This window comes from Microcaecilia unicolor, chromosome 8 (assembly GCF_901765095.1).
Source record: "Microcaecilia unicolor chromosome 8, aMicUni1.1, whole genome shotgun sequence".
Taxonomy (NCBI): domain Eukaryota; kingdom Metazoa; phylum Chordata; class Amphibia; order Gymnophiona; family Siphonopidae; genus Microcaecilia; species Microcaecilia unicolor.
The window spans coordinates 165,650,372-165,669,369 of NC_044038.1; the positions used below are offsets into that span (position 1 = coordinate 165,650,372).

Consider the following 18,998-nt stretch of genomic DNA (forward strand, 5'->3'; position numbering starts at 1 on the left):
AGGACCAAAGTCCACCACCCTAACCATTAGGCCACTCCTCCACTCCATTACTAGCATTATTTAGGATTTACAGATCATCATATTCTATAATGATCCATGTGTAAATTTTTTTTGGGGGGGAGAACGTGGCTAGGTGTGTTTCGAGGGCATTCCAAAATTTTACATGCATAAATATAAAATTCAGCTGAACTGTGCCTAATTTAGGGTCAACATTTATATCATCTGTTTCACACAACCCACACATGTATCACCTACACACACAAATCCAAGATATCTCTCAAATACACACAGACCCACATCTGTAAATGCACATACAACACATAAAAACACAAACTTAGCCTCCTCATGTCACACACACATATATACTCACTAGGGAAGGGCATTTGTTTGCAGTAACATGGGATATGTCAACGACATGGTTGTTATCGAATGAAAACAAGCAGAAAAAACATGAATATTAATTATTAGCATTTGTATAGTGCTACCAGATGCACGCAGCGCTGAACACCTGATACAAAGAGACAGTCCCTGCTCGAAAGAGCTTACAATCTAAATAATACAGACAGACAAGACAGTTACGGGTGAGAGAAGTAATGGGTGAGAAGGGAGGAAGGGACAAGAGGAGTAGGGTTACCATTTTGTGTCCTCTGAAAAAGAGGACACGTCACGCCCCCCTACCCCGCCCCCGCCACGCCTCATGCCCCACCCCACCACGCCCCTTCGGGTCCTCATTCCGCCCTATTCCCCGCCCCCCATCACATAGTCTCCTCCCCCCCCCGTCACATTTCCCCCCCTCACTTACTATCTAGCCCTGGTGGTCTAGTAGCGTCTTCTCTTCGGGGCAGGAAAGAGCCCCCTCTTTCCTGCCCGGAGCGCTGCCTGCCCTTGCCTGCTGCATCCTCCTCGGTCTGGCTGGGGATTCAAAATGGCCACCAAGAGTTGAAGCGGCCTCGCGAGAGTTCAACTCTCGGCGGCCATTTTGAATCCCCAGCCAGACCGAGAAGGATGATAGACAGGGAAGGCAGCGCTCCGGGCAGGAAAGAGGGGGCTCTTTCCTACCCCGAAGACGCCACTAGACCACCAGGGAACATGGTAAGGAAGGGGAGGGGACAGGAGACCAGACCCATGGCGCCGATCGCCCGCCCACACGCCCACCGCACGCACGCGCCTGCCCGCACCCACGCCCACGTTTGTCCAGAAATCCGGACAAACGTGGATGCGGGCAAAATCCGCCGGACACCCCGGACATGCCCTCAAAAAGAGGACATGTCCGGGGAAATCCGGACGAATGGTAACCCTAAAGAGGAAGGCAATTGTGGCTAGGAGCTAAAAGCAGCAGTGAAAAGGTGGGTTTTTAGCATAGATTTGAAAACAGGTAGAGATGGAGCTAGACGTATAGGTCCAGGAAGTCTATTCCAGGCATAAGGTGCCGCGAGAGAAAAGGAGCGAAGCCTGGAGTTAGCAGTGGAGGAGAAGGAGGACGACAAGGTAGACTTGTCCAGTGAGCGGAGTTCACGGGGAGGAATGTAGGGAGAGATGAGAGCGGAGAGGTAATGGGGGGGCTGCAGAGTGGTCAGTACGAGAAGTTTAAACTGAATGCGGAAGCGGACAGGGAGCCAGTGTAATGACTTGAGGAGCGGGCTAGTGTGTTTTATCATTTGTCAATAATAGTGCACACTCTTTCAAGAGAGTGTGCGTGATTTGCAAAGACGGCACTCGCTGCACATGCAAACTACTTTGCATGCACACACTACTGAACATGCATGTATTGTGCGCCTTCTTTCAAAGGAGTGCATACTCAATGACTTTGCTTCCATGACGAAAAAAAGTGGCCAAACAAAAACAAATAAAATCAACATTCCCAGAAATATGGAAACCAAAACAAAAAGAAAACTTTCTTGCTGCCTGTCCCTAATACAATCATGTATACATTGGTGTGGCTACAGGTGGGCCTGAGTGGGCTGGGGCCCACACAATTTGGACTCAGGTCCATCAACAATTGTGGTACTCTTGCCAGCTAAACCCTGACAGCTATAAACTTCCTAGTTCCTCCTCCTCAGGCAGCCAGCATTCTTCCAAATGGCAGCTGACAGCACTTGCCTTGAGCTGAGGTCAACACTGGCCCAGAAACCTCCGACACCATCTACCTTAAACCAGCCCTCTCTGGAAACTAGGTCCAGAGCAAGAACAACGGTAAAGGATTTTCTGCAAGAAAGCAGGCTCACCAGCGTAATTACTACTAATATGTCCAAAGACAATACATGTTGAAAAGTATCTTTATTCTATTTTCATCTGTAAATAGCTATACTAAGAATGTGTGTGCTTCCCCTTTGTCATTCAAATTAAGTAAACCCCTTTGTTTGGAATTGCACCATCTGGATGGCCTTGATTCACTGGATGGACTGAGTGTGCTGTATAAGAGGACTTACTGTGCCTTCTGGCCTTCCAGCCCCACAAACCATTCCTTTAAAAAAAATCACGTAACCTGCCTGATGCTCACCAGACAAACCAGGGTTACTCTCATTTCTCTGAGGCTGGCCCTGGTGAGGGTTCTACAGCACCTCCTCATTTTGAGGCAGCTTTTAGTGTACTCTTGCTTTTTTAACCACAAATAACCACCGGACCAGCAGCATAGCTAGGTGGGTCGCCAGGGGAGCGACCTCTCCCCAAAACGGACTTCTGATGACACCGGTTCCTATTTTTAAAGCAAATTGTTGTGTGATAAATAAGCGCTGGCACCATTAGCTCCCTCCGACAACTCAACCTGGCTATGCTTCTGCACCGGACACCATGACATGTTTAGATGATAACATCATATGTCATCATTACATATCAAGCTATGTTGTACTCCACATTGGGTGAATCTCTTCCCAAATAAGTAAAGGACAGAAGGTAATATGCAGACAAAAACACATTTGCTGTTTATTGGAGATAAGCACAACCCTACATCCCCTGGATTCTATATAAGTGCCCAATGTAGTGCACCAAGATTTGGGCATGTGTAACTTAATTAATGAGCCCTTAACTAGCAATGATTGGGTACTAACAACCAATAATAGCAGGTAATTGGCATCAATTAGAATTTGCACGCTATTTTATAAGGCTCAGCGCATAACTCTCATCGCATATATCTGAAAAGGGAGTGTGACCATGGGAGTGCAAGGGACATCCAGAAATGTTGCGCACATAATTACAGAATAATGTCTTACCATGCCTAAATTGGTGCCATCATTTACACCAGGTTTGAGCATATGTAAATGCAGTGCCCAAAAGTTAGGCGCAGGATCTTTATAAGGCACACACTCTTTATAGAACTTACTTGCTATTTTGTTGGTGACAGCTATGTGGGTGGGGGATAGTGCCTAGTGGGTGAGGAAAATATCCTAAGGGGAGGTGCTGTCAGGGGTCTCAGGACTTCTCAAAGTGAGAAAGACCCCAAACAATGATAAGGACTGAGAAGAGCATAATGTGCCCCACCAGATAGAAACAACAATAAGAACTTTATTTCTTTATGTTTGGATGAGAATGGCAGAGCTCTGGAAAGCCCTGGACTGAACTGAGCACCAGAGGATCGGATTGCATTTTCCCTACTGCCTCATTTGCATATACTGTGTGTGTTACTCAAACCCTTAGATTATAGGTAGTATATCTGAGAGTAATCCAGACAGAATGGACATTATAGACTAATGCAAACTTCCTCCACGAAGCCATAGTGTATCTGGTGCTCTAATTTATGTGCCTGATTGTTCACTCTGAGTGAGAAGGATACCAAGAATTAGGACCTTGCAGGCTAAGAAGTAAGAGTGGAGGAGAGGCCTAGTGGTTAGGGTGGTGGACTTTGGTCCTGGGGAACTAATTCCCACTTCATGCGCAGGCAGCTCCTTGTGATTCTGGGCAAGTCACTTAACCCTCCATTGCCCCATGTAAGGCACGTTGAGCCTGCCAAGAGTGGGAAAGCGTGGGGTACAAATGTAACAAAAAAAAAAAAGAAGTAGGTTGTCATCACATAACCAGCATGGTCTCTTGGAGTTGAGAATTTATCTGTGAGAAGAATTCTCTATTTCTTGAGTACTGAAACTGATCCATGACATGCTAAAATAAGCATATAGGACTGGGGGGGGGGGGACCTCAGGATTTTACATATTTAGGAAAGAGTTCAATAAATATTACTGAAACTCATGAAAAAATTGAGTGCTGCTATTCCTATCTACAGCTGAGATTCAGCCTGTTCCTTTCAAATTTCCATACCTTGTGGTTCCAGCAGAGCTCCTGCATCAGTGCAGACCATATATGCAGGTTCCTCAAGCATTGCTAATTCTATACTCTCTTCAGGCTGTTCAGCATAGGCCGAGCAGGCATATAACCCTTGGGCCCTTCGAGGTCATCTCCAGCAACCTGGTAAGCAAACAGGGAATATTGCCGACTGATATAGTAGGACATATATAACATATACAAAGAGCCACATGGATTGGTCCCAGTGTTGCTGGTTGTATACAAGAGATTGTGTTTTTTTAATACTTTTGTGGAAGAAAGGTCAGTGGGAGATAAAAAAAATCAACAAAAAGATCAGCCTGGCTGCTGTTATTGTTATGTGATTCTGCTGTTAGCTGTGTAGCGAGAAGGAGCCCCATACCCCTTACTTTCTACAAAAGCCCTCTATGCAGCATTCTTCCCCCAAAACCTCTCATCTCACCCTCGATTCCTCCTGTTGACATGCCATCCTCGATCCACTTCAATCCGGCTTTTGCCCCCTACACTCAACAGGAACGGCACTATCTAAAGTCTGCAATGACCTGTTCCTTGCCAAATCCAAAGGCCACTACTCCATCCTCATCCTCCTCGACCTATCCGCCGCTTTTGACACTGTCAATCACAATTTACTTCTTGCCACACTGTCCTCATTTGGGTTCCAGGGCTCTGTCCTCTCCTGGTTTTCCTCTTATCTCTCCCACCGTACCTTCACAGTACATTCTCATGGTTCTTCCTCCACCCCCATCCCACTCTCTGTTGGAGTTCCTCAGAGATCTGTCCTTGGTCCCCTTCTTTTTCAATCTACACCTCTTCCCTGGGCTCCCTGATCTCATCTCACGGTTTCCAATATCATCTTTATGCCGACGACACCCAGCTTTATCTCTCCACACCAGACATCACTGCGGAAACCCAGGCCAAGGTATCAGCCTGCTTATCCGACATTGCTGCCTGGATGTCCAACTGCCACCTGAAACTGAACATGGCCAAGATCGAGCTTATTGTCTTCCCACCCAAACCCACTTCTCCTCTCCCTCCACTCTCTATCTCAGTTGATAACACCCTCATACTCCCCGTCTCATCTGCCCGCAACCTTGGAGTCATCTTCGACTCCTCCCTCTCCTTCTCTGCGCATATCCAGCAGATAGCCAAGACCTGTCGCTTCTTCCTCTACAACATCAAAATTCGCCCTTTCCTCTCTGAGCATGCCACCCGAACTCTCATCCACTCTCTCATTACCTCTCGCCTTGACTACTGCAACCTACTCCTCACTGGCCTCCCACTTAGCCATCTATCCCCCCTTCAGTCTGTTCAGAACTCTGCTGCACATCTTATCTTCCGCCTGGACCGATATACTCATATCACCCCTCTCCTCAAGTCACTGCACTGGCTTCCGAATAGGTACCGCATACAGTTCAAGCTTCTCCTACTAACCTACAAATGCACTCGATCTGCAGCCCCTCCCTACCTCTCTACCCTCATCTCCCCCTACGTTTCTACCCGTAACCTCCGCTCTCAAGACAAATCCCTCCTTTCAGTACCCTTCTCCACCATCGCCAACTCCAGGCTCCACCCTTTCTGCCTCACCTCACCCCATGCTTGGAATAAACTCCCTGAGACCATTCGCCAGGCCCCCTCCCTGCCCATCTTCAAATCCTTGCTCAAAGCCCACCTCTTCAATGTCGCCTTCAGCACCTAACCACCATACCATACCATATTCAGGAAATCTAGACTGCCCCAACTTGACATTTCGTCCTTTAGATTGTAAGCTCCTTTGAGCAGGGACTGTCCTTCTTTGTTAAACTGTACAGTGCTGCGTAACCCTAGTAGCGCTCTACAAATGTTAAGTAGTAGTAGTAGTAGTAGAGAAGTCGAAATCATGCAACAGCTCATGACCTCCGGTAAAACTTTCCTCCTGAAAGGTAGGCGGTCCTTTCTGCGCATCACTCGGAAACAGCTGTACATCCTTTGGAATGCACATTTGAATACAAGCTCATTTAAATAAATTTGCCTCTGATTCTCATTGTCTGCTGCCATGAATGATAAAAAGCTCGCAGTCCCTTTGTGCATTTCCCACTGAAGACTGTGCTTGCTAAACTGGCTGGAACTGGTCATAAACGCACGTTGCTGGCCCGGTAAGTTTTGTGCATCTCCCAGTGAATGGAAGGCTTGGGGGCTGTGGCTACACACTAGAGTTAAGAGGGAACAGTGTTGCACCCCCTTATGATCTGGACCTGGGGTGGGGCCACCTCCACCGCCCTGCCCTTGGTACACCACTGTCTGTGGGCCACATGACTCTTAGTACATGCTAATGTCCATTAATGTAGCTAAGCTTTAGTAAAGGCCCCCAAAGTTAACAAAAATAAAATATGCACAATCAAAAAACAAAGCAGCATACCGCATCCTAATCTAATCTGAGAGAGCCAATGGCCTTATATGCATATTGCGTATTGGATAGTTTTTTTAAATTATTAGAAATTAAATTATTTTTTTTTTCACGTGGTTTCTCCCTTCATTTCCTATTTTTGATACTTACATGTTGAAGTGGGGTTCCCTCCCTCCCTTTTAATTTTTGACTATTTAGGATTCTGTCAGGTACTTCTGACCTGAATTGGCCAGTTGGCAGGCAGCAGGAAACTGGGCTAGATGGATCATTGGTCTGACACAGTATGGCTATTCTTATGTTGTTACCACAGAAGCTTACTCTGGAGAGGGAAAAAAAGGAAAAGGGAAATGATATACCACCTTTCCAAGGTTTTTGCAACTACATTCAAAGCGGTTTACATATATTCAGGTACTTATTTTGTACCAGGGGCAATGGAGGGTTAAGTAACTTGCCCAGAGTGAGTCACAAGGAGCTGCAGTGGGAATTGAACTCAGTTCCCCAGGATCAAAGTCCACTGCACTAACCACTAGGCTACTCCTCCACTAGAAGGCTGAAAAAGCTTAATATGCATATGCAGGACTTTTTAGATACATGATGATTAGGGTTACCATATTTGCGGAGACAAAAAAAGAGGGCAGAAAAAATAAAAAATGGTTGCTACCTTTTCTAAAGATATATTTAATTGTAGTTAATGAACACAGATCAAACAGTGACTTACTTACAGTACAGCAGAAGACATTCTACTTTTCAAGAACTTCTGGATTTGAGTTTGACTGATTCTGAGCCTAAGCGCACATCAAAAGAGCACATATCCCTTTAGCTGGCTTCTGAGATACATGTGAAAGTCTTCGCATGACATATGCTTAAAATCATGCTGCACAAACAAAATTCCTTTGATAGATTCAACCAGCAGGGGAGCAGAGAGGGGATCAGCAATGCCCTTTTCTCTCTTTAGCACCCCCTTGTGTCCAGACTGAGATGGTTTCTCTCACTATGTGGGTAGGTGTGTTGGGCATCAAACATATAAATGGCAAGAGGCTACTCACTCGCAAATGCGCAGTAAAGACCCTCTCTTTCCCGCTCCCGTGTCAATACGTGATGACGGGGGCGTGACAGAGAGGGAACCTGTGCACCTGCGAGTTACGGAACCGCCGTCGCCACCGCTCCCCCCACCCACCCACCCACCCGAAGTCGCTGCCGCTGCCCCTCCACCCGGCCCGGGTACCTGGCTTCACTATTCAAACCGCTCGAACGCAGCACACAGCTCATCTGAGCTGCCGTTGGCCTTCCTTACCTGCCTGTGTCCCGCCCTCGCTGACGTTACATCACACGAGGGCGGAACCAGTGTTGCCAGGTGGGCGGTTTTACCGCCCAATTGGGCGGTTTTCCGCGACCCGCCGCGGGAAATTTTTGCCCGCGGCGGGTTGCGGTTTTTTGGGCGGCTTTTTGGGTTTCTGTGCGGTTTTTCGGGCGGCTTTTTGCCTTTTTCGGCCGCGGGGGGGGGGGTTAGTGACGTTTTTTGGGCGGGGTTAGTGACGTTTTGGGCGGGCCGATGACGTGGGAGGCGGGGCTGATGATGGGGAGGCGGGGCCGGTGACGTGGGAGGCGGGGCCGGTGACGGCGGGGGTGATGACGCGGGGGTGGGGGTGTCAGGGGCGGGGTTTGTGTTTGGGCGGGTTTTGGGCTGGTTTTTGGGCTGGAATGGGCTAGAAAAAAATTTTCCACCTGGCAACCCTGGGCGGAACACACGCAGAGAAGAAGGAAGGCCGACAGCAGCTCAGATGAGCTGTGTGCTGCGTTCCGGCGGTTTGAATAGTGAAGCCAGGTACCCAGCCCGGGTGAAGGGGTGGCAGAGGGGACTCCTGGGGAGAGGGGCAGCGGCGACCTATCCGGGGGGGGGGGGGGGCTTTCAACCCCCTTCCTTTACTAGCCTGTTTTTACGGGCTCAACAGCTAGTAGGCACATAAAAGAAAAAGAGGACATTTCCCTAAAAATTAAAAATCCTGTAGGACAAATCTGAAGATGTCCAAAAAGAGGCCATATGGTAACCCTAATGATGATGTACTAGAAAAAGACTTCTAGAAAGAGTTCATCAAACTGGAAACCTTCCCTTCTGAAACAGTAGATCACGCGCGCCGCAGCTCGCCTAGTCGCCTCCCCCTCATCATCAGGCGGACACGAGCTCACTGCGCGCGCCTTTTGTTTGCTAGTCGCCAGCGGTGACGACATCACGTAGCACAATCGCGACGTCGACGAGTATGCTGGTGGAAGAAAGTGCGAGCTGAGCGCCATTTTGTGTTGAGCCACGGACGGACGTAGTTGATCTGCTGCGTTTGGCGTCTTTGTTTTCCCCCCCTCTCTCGGTTGTAGCGAGGAGGGAAAATATTCATACCGATTGTGAAAGCGTGCTTTGAGGCGGTGAGTACTAATCGGTCGTCTTTATGAGGTGGGAGAGGGGGGTTTCTTATTTTTGTCTGCTTAGGGCGGATCCCGCTTTCTTTTGCTGCGTCGTCTATTTTTTTCAGTCTTTGTAGCCAGAGGCGTCTCTAGTGATTTAGAACGTGCGCGAAGACTTTTAGCGTTGTGTGAAAACTACAGGGCCGAGGCTTAATCTTGGTCCGTTTCTTATAACTTTTTGTTTCTGCTTAGATGCGTGACGCAGGCGTTTGAGAGCCGCTGGGCGCTGTAGTGGAGCGGGCGCCATGTTCTTGTTGTTTTCTGTTCTCGCCATCTTAAGTGCAGAAAATGGCTCCGGCTGGGAGAACCGGAGAAGCAGTTTCGGTACCAGCCAGAACAGGAAATCCGAATTGATTAAGCTTATTTTCTGGCACTAACGCCGCGGAATTTTAAATACAGCCACTTGTTCTTTCTGTCCGCACATGGTGTTTAATTTGGGATCATTTCCGGGGAAATGGTGACTAAACAAAAACACGAGGTTTGAATGAATTATGTTAGAGCGAGCGAATTTTAATAAAGTTCTCGCAAACTAAGTCGGGGCCGCTTTGAGTTCAAATGAGCTAAAGGAGAGCAACCAAATACCTTCCCATTTGGAGGGGGGGGGGGGTCAAAATTGCTTACCGACACGTAACGGTGACATTCATGTTTTATTCGCGGGAGGGGGTGGTATCCTCAAGGAGGTGTGAAAGGTGAACTTTTACAAACGCATTTTTCTTATAAGAAATGCCTTGTGCTTCAAATATGCAGCTCCCCCATCCACTTAACCTTTCTATGTGAGATCTGGAATTGAGATGGTGAAGCAAAAACAGGATGATTGGGATGGGGGGGGGGGTGTTCCAGGAGCTGCCATTCCCCTCCCCCCCCCCCCCCCCCCCCCCCGGTCTTACATTGAAGAACACTGGCTTTTGGACCTCTGATGTGAAAAATCAGTTATTTTTTGAATTTGCCATGTTGCCTTTTCCCTGAGAGGTCATATTTAACCTGCAGTTCAGTACGGATCTTGGGAGCTTGTTATGCAAGGCACAATACTTATAAAGACAACATGGGGGGGGGGGGGGGACTTTATACTATAGTGTATATTATTATTATAACCAAGAGCTTTGGAAAAGCCTGACTTTGGTTCAGGATCTAAAAATGGCAGAAAAGCTTATTTCTATTCCAACCCTCCTCCCTTAGAATCCATATCCCATCTTAGTCTTATATTCGGGCTTCTATAGTTTTTTAATTATTTTGTTATGCAGTTGAGCTTGACAATAGAAATTCAAGGATAATATAGTTCTGAAACAAATGTTTCCGAAAAGCTTACACTATGTCCTGCCTACATTTGGCTTTTATGTTTGGGAAAATGGTGTTCATTTATAACAGTATTATTCACTCCCAGACCTTAAACGATCATTTTCCATATAGCTGTATCTCTAATGTTGTTTTGTCTGAGAGAGATGTATGCTTATCTCTATTGTACATTCATTAGGGGTAGGGGTGTTGCAGGAATTACCACTATTGTTAGCAGAATCTGTGGTACTTCAGGAGTCAAACACCACACACCAGAATGAGAGAAAAGTCTTCTTTATTTGCCAGCAAACAAAGTAGGACATCAGCTCTAGCTCTCTCTGTGTCCTGTCCTTCTGTGTCTCTCTTCTCAGCTCCTTCTCGCCTCAGCTCCTTCTCTAACGTAAGCAGTGTTGCCAGGTGGAAAATTTTTTTCCCACCCAATCCAGCGTAAAAACAGCCCCAAAACCCGCCCAAACTCGAACCCCGCCCCTGACACCCCCGCCTCTGCCGTCACTAACCAAAACGTCACTAACCCCGCCCCCCCGCGGCCGAAAAAACCGCCTGAAAAACCACGGAAAAGAAAAAAAAGCCTAAAAAACCGCGACCCACCGCGGGCAAAAATTTCCCGCGGCGGGTCGCGGAAAACCGCCCAATTGGGCGGTAGAACCGCCCACCTGGCAACACTGAACGCTGCTTCTGCTCTCCTTTATCTAGGGTCCTAAACCCCTCTAGCCCCCCTTTCTCACCAGATGGCAAAGAATCTCTCTATATAAAACGCACCTCCAACGTTCGAATGAAGCCTCACTTACCCAACGTTCCAAAAGTGAAGGGGGTGAGATCGCTTTGTGTCTGCCCCGCCCACGCGTCAAACTTGACGTCAAGGGCGGAGCGTCAGGGAAGGAGGCGGCGCTCCTGACGTCTCTAGCCTTCCCTTCGCTGTGTTCCGCCTTCTTCTGACGTCAAGGATGACGTCATGGATGCGAAGGGGGGGGGGAGAAGAGGCCGGGCCAGGCTGGGACATGTGAGAGAGAGGAGCATGGATGCGAGGGGGGTCATGGAAGGGAGAGAGGGGACTTGCTGGAAAAGGATGAATGGAGGCGGCAGGGGACAGAGGAGCATGGATTGGGAGGGCAGGGCTCAGGGAGAGAGGGGAATCGCTGGAAAGGGATGAATGGAGGGGGCAGGGGACAGAGGAGCATGGATGGGCATGGATTGGGAAGGCAGGGCTCAGGGAGAGAGGGGAATTGCTGGATAGGGATGAATGGAGGGGACAGATGGGCATGGATGGATATGGATTGCAGGACAGGGCTCAGGGAGAGAGGGGAATTGCTGGATAGGGATGAATGGAGGGGCCAGGTGACAGAGGAGCATGGATGGGCATGGATTGGGAGGGCAGGGCTCAGGGAGAGAGGGGAATTGCTGCAAAGGGATGAATGGAGGGGGCAGGGGACATAGGAACATGGATGGCCATGGATTGGGAGGGCAGGGCTCAGGGAGAGAGGGGAATTGCTGGAAAGGGATGAATGGAGGGGGCAGGTGACAGAGGAGCATGGATGGGCATGGATTGGGAGGGCAGGGCTCACACTCTCTCTCATATACAATGTCTTTCTGGCTCACACTCTCACACACTCTGTCTCACACTGTATTACATTCACTCTCTATGTGCCACACAGTCACTCACACACTCGCTTGGTCTCATACACTCACTCTCACAGAGAATCTGTCTCACACACACACTCTCTCTCTCGCACACACACACACTCTCTCTCACACTGTCTCACACATACACACTTGCACACACTCTCATTCTCACACACACACACACTCACAAACACACTCACACCCAGACTCACTCTCTCTCTCACACACACACACTCACACTTTCACTCTGTCTCTCACACAGTCACTCTCACATACACTCTCCTAAACATACACACTCCGAGGAAAACCTTGCTAGCGCCCGTTTCATTTGTGTCAGAAACGGGCCTTTTTTACTAGTAGATTGATATTACCCTGTCTTGAACTAATTATCTCTATACATTTATTCAAAAATATCAGTTACATAGGTTTGAGATATTTCCTAAACTGACCTATGATCTGGGGCCTCTCAAACCAGACAATGTGGCACCTATCTCCTGCATTTTATTATTATTCACATAATCAGATTCCCAGTTAACTTCATAACTTGAGCTGGGTTCATTGAGGGGCTAAGGGGCCAGTCTTGCTTAATGGCACACAGACATGGTTTGTTGTTACTTTCAGAAGACCAGTCCTACACTTAGTTATAATCCATCAAGGAGAAGACTTGACTTTCCCTGACCTCTTTCACCTAGCTAGGACTGTGGATAATTCAAACCAGATGATGACCTCTTAAACTGCAGACAAAGCTCACTTGAAAGTCAGACAAAGATGTAACACTGAATTGAAAAGATATTCTACATAGAAATAGAACTTATTAATTAAACAGAATAAAACATATTTTAAAATAAGCAGAAATCAGAATTCCTTATAAGACAAAATCTAAATTATCAAGAATATCTATATCTAAACTATCTTCTTCTAAACAACATTCAGCCTAATCTTTTGAACTGCCTGCGAAACTGTCCAGTATGCCTTGCTCAGAATGGCATCCAGATGTGGTAAATAATACCTATGAACAATCCATCACTCAAAAAGGGACAAAGAAAGTTTTACTTCTCTCTGACCTTTCTAACCTCTAGTCTAGCAAAAGCTAGACATTTGAGCAATCAAAACCAGATGGCATTCCACCACTTTACAGGACTGAACCAAAATTAAACAGAATTAACAAATATGATTTCTCTGCCCAGGCTGCCTCAGGGGTATCCTGAAAACCTGTGCAGTTGACTCTTGAGAACTAGGATTCAATACCACTGGCTTACATGGATTTTGAAGTTCTGATAAAATATTCTGACTTGTGTAGGAAACCCAGATCTCTGGTCACATAGTTTATAAGTCATAAAATTATATTGCCTTATCTGATTGCCCATCCACCTCTTCCCCATGCTTACTTATCATTGGAGTGTCTTTGTTTTAGTTATATTTTATTTAATAGTGTTTTTCTTCTCATTGGCCTAGCCTAAGAAAGTAGATCCTGCCATTGAAAGCTAGTAAAAAAAAAAATGTACTGTTAGAATTTTTTTTAAATTAAACTTCCTTTTCTTTTGTTTCTACCACAACAGTTATGATACTATTATAGCCATGGGTTTTGTTGTAAGCTTTTCACCTTCTAGGAGCAAAAAAGTTTTTGTGGGGTGGGCAGACTGAAGTGTGGATGGGAAGAGATTTTGCATATCCCTGGTGTAACTCATGAAAATGCTGTTTCTTTTTGACAGATGCGTCACTCAAAACGAACCCATTTTCCTGTCTTGGAGGATAGGGACAGCTGGGATCACAAGAAGTATAGCAGTAGCCATAAAAGAAAGAGAAGATCACATAGCAGTGCTAGGGAGAACAAATACTGTAAACACAGTCATTACAGTAAACTTTCTGATGGGTAAGTGAAATATAATTCTGACTGCAGTTTCCTCATGTTCGTATTCTACATAGGGCTCAGAACAGGTGCCTTAAATTCTGTACTGAATTTTGTAATCTTTTTTGATAGATCTTTGTGCATGGACCATAGAGGAGAAGGCTATAAGGTTATATATTGTTGGTCTTCTGTAGACTTGATGAAGGAATTGGGGAGACACTGGGGCTTTTAGTAAACTAAAGGGTGGTGCTGAGTGACTAGACTTTGTACTATACTGCACAAATAATCATATCAGTTATTTTCTGCTAGTAACAGCAGCCAAGAAATTAAGAAATGTTGGTCACATTGGGGAGGGGGGCAACAGGGAGAGAAATGGCGGTCGCTACAGGTGGGTGGGTGAGAGGGTAAAAATGGTGGGTGAGAGGGTAAAAATGCTGCACACCAAGGGAGAAATGCATAACACCACAGGGGACAAATGAATATACTTGAATTTCCTTAGCCTCTTCACAAACTGGTCGGTTGTATCCACCTACCAGCAGGTGGAGATGGAGAAAACTGAAATAAAGGCAGTGACCCTGGACGTCTAGCTCCTCTGCTTTTCAGTATATCTCTTATCTCCAGCAGGTGGTGGACAGGTTCCCTCCAGCTTCTGGATTCTGCCTAGTGGGCAGCTTCTGGGCTTGCCCAGTTGAGCCAAGGTGAATGTGTGTCTGAAGGTGCCGCCTTTGAGGGCATACTTCCCTGCCTTACCCCACATTTCCCCCCCACTCCCAGTGGTCTTCCGTAGAGTTCCTGGCTTGATGCCTGAGTCTTCCTAAAAAAAAAAAAAACACCTGCAATGTTTAGCTGGCAAGAAAAGAAACAATAACGAACAAGGAAGGGAACCCTGTGTTTGCAGTGCCTAGTTGTGGGACAGTGGAGTTCTGTTTGGGCTCCTGGGAGTTGCTGCAGTGTTAGGTGAGTGCCTTGATTTTATTTTTTCTAATTCGGCGGTCTGTGCGCTCAAGCACCGAGGGAGGTTCCATGGCGGCAGAAACTGTCCAGGTGTTCATGTTGCGAGATAAAACGCATCACAGTGGGCATGTGTAGTGCTGGTTGTTTGAATGGCTTGGGGGCTGAAGGCACAGTGGTGCCTTCCAACGGGGGAGCCTCTAGCATGGAAGATTTTTATTGCTTGCTCCGTTTTAGCAGCTGTTCCAGCTTTGGATCCTTCTCTGTTGGAGGACATTGGGTGTCTTTCTGCCCTGTCTTGTGGGAGCGCTACCGGCACTGGGGTTTCCTTGGGGACTGTTCTGGGTGTGGATGCAGGAACACAACTGGCTGGGGATTTTGTTCTCCTCCAATTTTATTTTACTCATCAGGCGTATTTGTTGAAACGGGGCCCACCCTGTGTTGCAGTCTCAGCTAGTCCCAGCTCCAGGGGTTCGGGTTCCTGTTTCTATAGATGGTGATCAAAGTTCTCCTACCTTTTTGCAAGATCCCACACAGGAGGATGGCTTCTGTGTATGAGGTGGGGTTGTTGGGGCTCCATTCCCCTCCTCCCTCCCTTTTTGCAGGTTCAGGGGATCCTCAGAGGAGGTGGAGGAGGGTGAGCTCCTCCAAAGAACAGCAGGATGATCCTACAGCAATGCATTCATCGGGATGAGCTGTCGTCCCTGATTCGGGTGCGTTGGAGGTATTGAATATTGCAGATCCAGGAGCTCCAATGGCTTCTACAGTCAACTTGAAAATGACCAGCACTAGGAAGCCCTCTAAAGCCTTTCCAGTTAACAAGGCCTTTCAGGAACTCATTACTGCCCAGCGGTCTGATCCACATGGTGACCTTAAGGTGACGAGGGCAGTGTCCCGTTTCTATTTGGTAGGAACTGCTTGTCTTGACAATTTCTCCCTAAAGTAGATGTGATTGTGGTCACCAAAAAGACCACTCTCCCAATAGAGGGAGGAGTGGCGTTGAAAAATATGCAGAGCCAGTGTCTTGGAGGCTTCTTTGAAGCACTCGTCTGATGTTGGTGCTGGTGTTTACAGGCTTCCATTTGTGGCCAGGGCGTGCCTTTCCTGGTTCAGCAAGTGCTGGAGCAGGACCAGGAGTCAACACTCATGACGACGTAGTTCACCGCATGGAGTCTGGACTCGCCTCTTTAGCTGATGCTCTCTGTGACTTGGTACGGGCTTCTGCCAAGCAGGTGGGCAGTTGCTTCCCGTTGTTTGCTGTGGGTCTGTCGGTGGACATGGCATCTCAACATCACCTTGCTAAGTTACCGTTTCGGAGGAAGTTACTTTTAGGTGAGGATCTGGAGAAATTAGTGAAGGCTTTTGGGTTGCCTTCCAGAGGACAAGCCCAAGTCTACTTCTAGGGCTAACTTCTTGAGGCCTCAGTTTTGTGAGGCTTTAAGGTATTATCCTGGATGGATTGTTGCGGCCTTTTAGCTTCCAGATTCCAGCAATGTTCTTCCTTTTGTTCGGAGAAATGACCATTTGTAGCAGCTGTACGACAGGGTGCTCTGCGCGATGATGGAGCACCAGCTCACTCTTCCATGTCTCAGATAGGAAGTCGACTGACCCTTTTCTCCAGAAGAGTGGGTCAAGATTACTTCGGACCAGTGGGCCCTCGAGCTGCTCAGCGGGTACAGAATAGAATTTTCCTTTCATGTAGGAGACACCTTTTTTGAGTCTTGGTACTTACCAAACGAGTGGCAGTAAACGTCACACTGCAGTATTTGCTGGACAGTGAGGGCTATGGTACCTCGAAATGGGGACTCTTTCAGGTTGGTGCTCAACCTCCAGAAAGTGAACGAGCTTCTACAGGTTCAGCATTTCCACATGGAAGCCTTGAGGTCTGTGGTGGTGGCAGTGCAGCCGGGGGAGTTCACTGCGCTGGACCTGAGAGAGGCTTATTTGCACATCCCTATTTGGCCTCCACAACCGTTTTTGTTTTTTTGGTTCGCTGTTACTAGAATGGCATTTTCAGTTCTGGACCCTGCCATTTGGACTTGCTATGGCGCCATACGTGTTTTCTAAAGTGATTGTGGCGGTGGCATTCCTGAGAAAGGAGTCTGAGTGCATCCTTACCTCGATGATTGGCTGATCTGAGCATATTTGGAGCAGGAGAGTCATTTTTACCAACCAGGTCCTCTAGCTGTTAGTCTCTGGGTTGGGTGATCAACTTTCCAAAAAGTCAAAATGACTTCCTCCTAGACTCTGGAGTATCTGGGGGTCTATTTCAACACAGTGCAGGGGTGTATTTTCCTGCTGGAGGGCAGAATGGTCAAGCTCATGTCTCAGGTGTGTGGGCTGTTGCTTGTATCATGCCTAGGATTGTGTGCAGGTTTTGGGCTCGATGGCGGCAACTCTAGGGGTGGTGCCGTGGGCAAGAGCTCACGTGCTTCCTGTGCAGCATTCTCTTCTGGGCAGGTGGTCTCCCATGTCCCAGGAGTATAGATGTTGATTGTGTGTGCCGCAGGCGAGGCGCAAAATGAGCTGGTGGTTGTGCGAAGCTACCCTTTGGTGGTGGATGCCATTGGCATCACCACAGTGGGTGGTGATAATCATATGCCAGTCTCACAGGTTGGGGAGCTCATTTCCCCAACCAATATGCTCGGGGACAAAGAATGGTGTTGGCAGCGTGGCCCATCAATCGGCTGGAGCTGTGGGCAGTGCTGAAAGCTTTGGCCTTTCAGAGGTTACTGGAGGGTAAGGGGTCTGCATTCATGACTGCGGTGGCCTACATCAACTGCCAGGCGGCAGTCTTCCGCAGTGGACAGAGACCTGCGTTCTGCAGTTGGCATTTATTGCTGATGAGAGCAATGTGAAGGTGGATTTTCTGTCATCTCGATTTAGCGGAATGGGAGCTGTCTTAGGAAGCGTTCCTTCAGATCTGCTGCAAGTGGAGGCCTTTAGAGATCAATCTGATGGCGTCCAGGGCATATGCCAAGGTGGCCAAGTTCTTCACCAGAAAGATTGGGTCAACAGGGTTGGATGCCTTGTTGCAGCCTTGGCCAGAGACTGCACTGCTTTGTGTTTCCTCTATGACCCTTAATCGGGTGGGTTCTTCACAGAATAGGTCATCACCGGGGTCTGGTCATTCTGGTTGCTCAGGATTGACCGTGCTGCCCTTTTTATTTGGTGCGCCTCCTGGTGGAGGAACCCTTTTGAATTTTGGTATTGCCGAGTCTGGTGTTAAGGCAGGATCCCTCCTGCTTTGGTCTTAACGGCTTGGTTCTTGAGAGGTTGAGTGAGAGAAAAAAGGGCTATTCTGATGCGGTGATTACCACTTGGCTTCGGGCTTGGAAGCCCACTACTATGGTGTACACCTGCGTATGGCACACATTTGAGGCATGGTGCACAACTCATGCTTGTTCATCCTTGTGGGGCGTCTCTGGCAGCTGTTGGCCTTTGTGCAGCAAGGTCTGCAGAAGGGTTTGGCTTACAACTCACTCTGGGTTCAAGTTGCTTGTTTCCGGGGGTGGGGGGTGGCCGATACTTCCTTGACGGCTTATCTGGATGTAGTGTATTTTCTGCGATGGATGTTTCATCTTCGCCCTCCACTTCGTAGCCCTTGTCTGCCTTAGAATTTGAGCCTGGTGGTGCGGGGGCCCTACAGAAGGCACCCTTAGAGCCATTGAGCTTAGCGTTGGATAAAGATCTTAACCCTGAAGATGGCTTTTCCAGTGGTTATGGCTTTGGTGTGTCGCATCTTTGAGATCCAAGCGTTGTCTCGGGATCCCGTTCTGCAGTTTTCAGAGTTGGGCATTAACTCTGTGGACAGTACCTTAATTTCTGCCGGTCGTATCTGCTTTTCATCTAAATAAGCCTCTCTATCTTCATTTTGGAAGGAGGCCTTTCCGGACACCTTTGCACTGCTGCAGCTGTTGGATGTTCGTAGAGCTCTTGTGAGGTATTTGCAGATGTCTAGTGATTTCCGGATCATCTGTTCATGCTTTTTTTCTGGACCCAGAAGGGGCTATGCTGCATATAAGGCGACTATAGCTCAATGATTGAAGGAGGCGATTGTCATTGTACATCTTGGGGGGGGGGGGGGGGGGGTCGATCCCTGCTGGATATGCTTTGTGGGTGGAGATGAGTGCTCTTTCTTTAGGGGGCATTTATCAGGCTGCTACTTGGGCCTTACAACATTTGTTCTTGAAT

At 47.8% G+C, this 18,998-nt stretch overlaps 1 protein-coding gene across 2 annotated transcripts in view; it reads left to right on the top strand.

Moving 5' to 3' along the window:
- Positions 1 to 8,910: 8,910 nt before the first annotated feature.
- Positions 8,911 to 18,998, top strand: part of CLK4 (CDC like kinase 4) — a 41,894-nt gene continuing 31,806 nt past the window's right edge. The window contains exons 1-2 of one of the 2 annotated variants that reach the window (XM_030212778.1): positions 8,911 to 9,052; positions 13,717 to 13,877. In XM_030212778.1, the coding sequence (XP_030068638.1) occupies positions 13,717 to 13,877 (161 nt within the window). In that variant the 5' untranslated portion in view covers positions 8,911 to 9,052. Of the gene's footprint in view, positions 9,053 to 9,097; positions 9,781 to 13,716; positions 13,878 to 18,998 lie in introns of those variants that run through there. The other variant, XM_030212779.1, reaches the window with a different exon arrangement.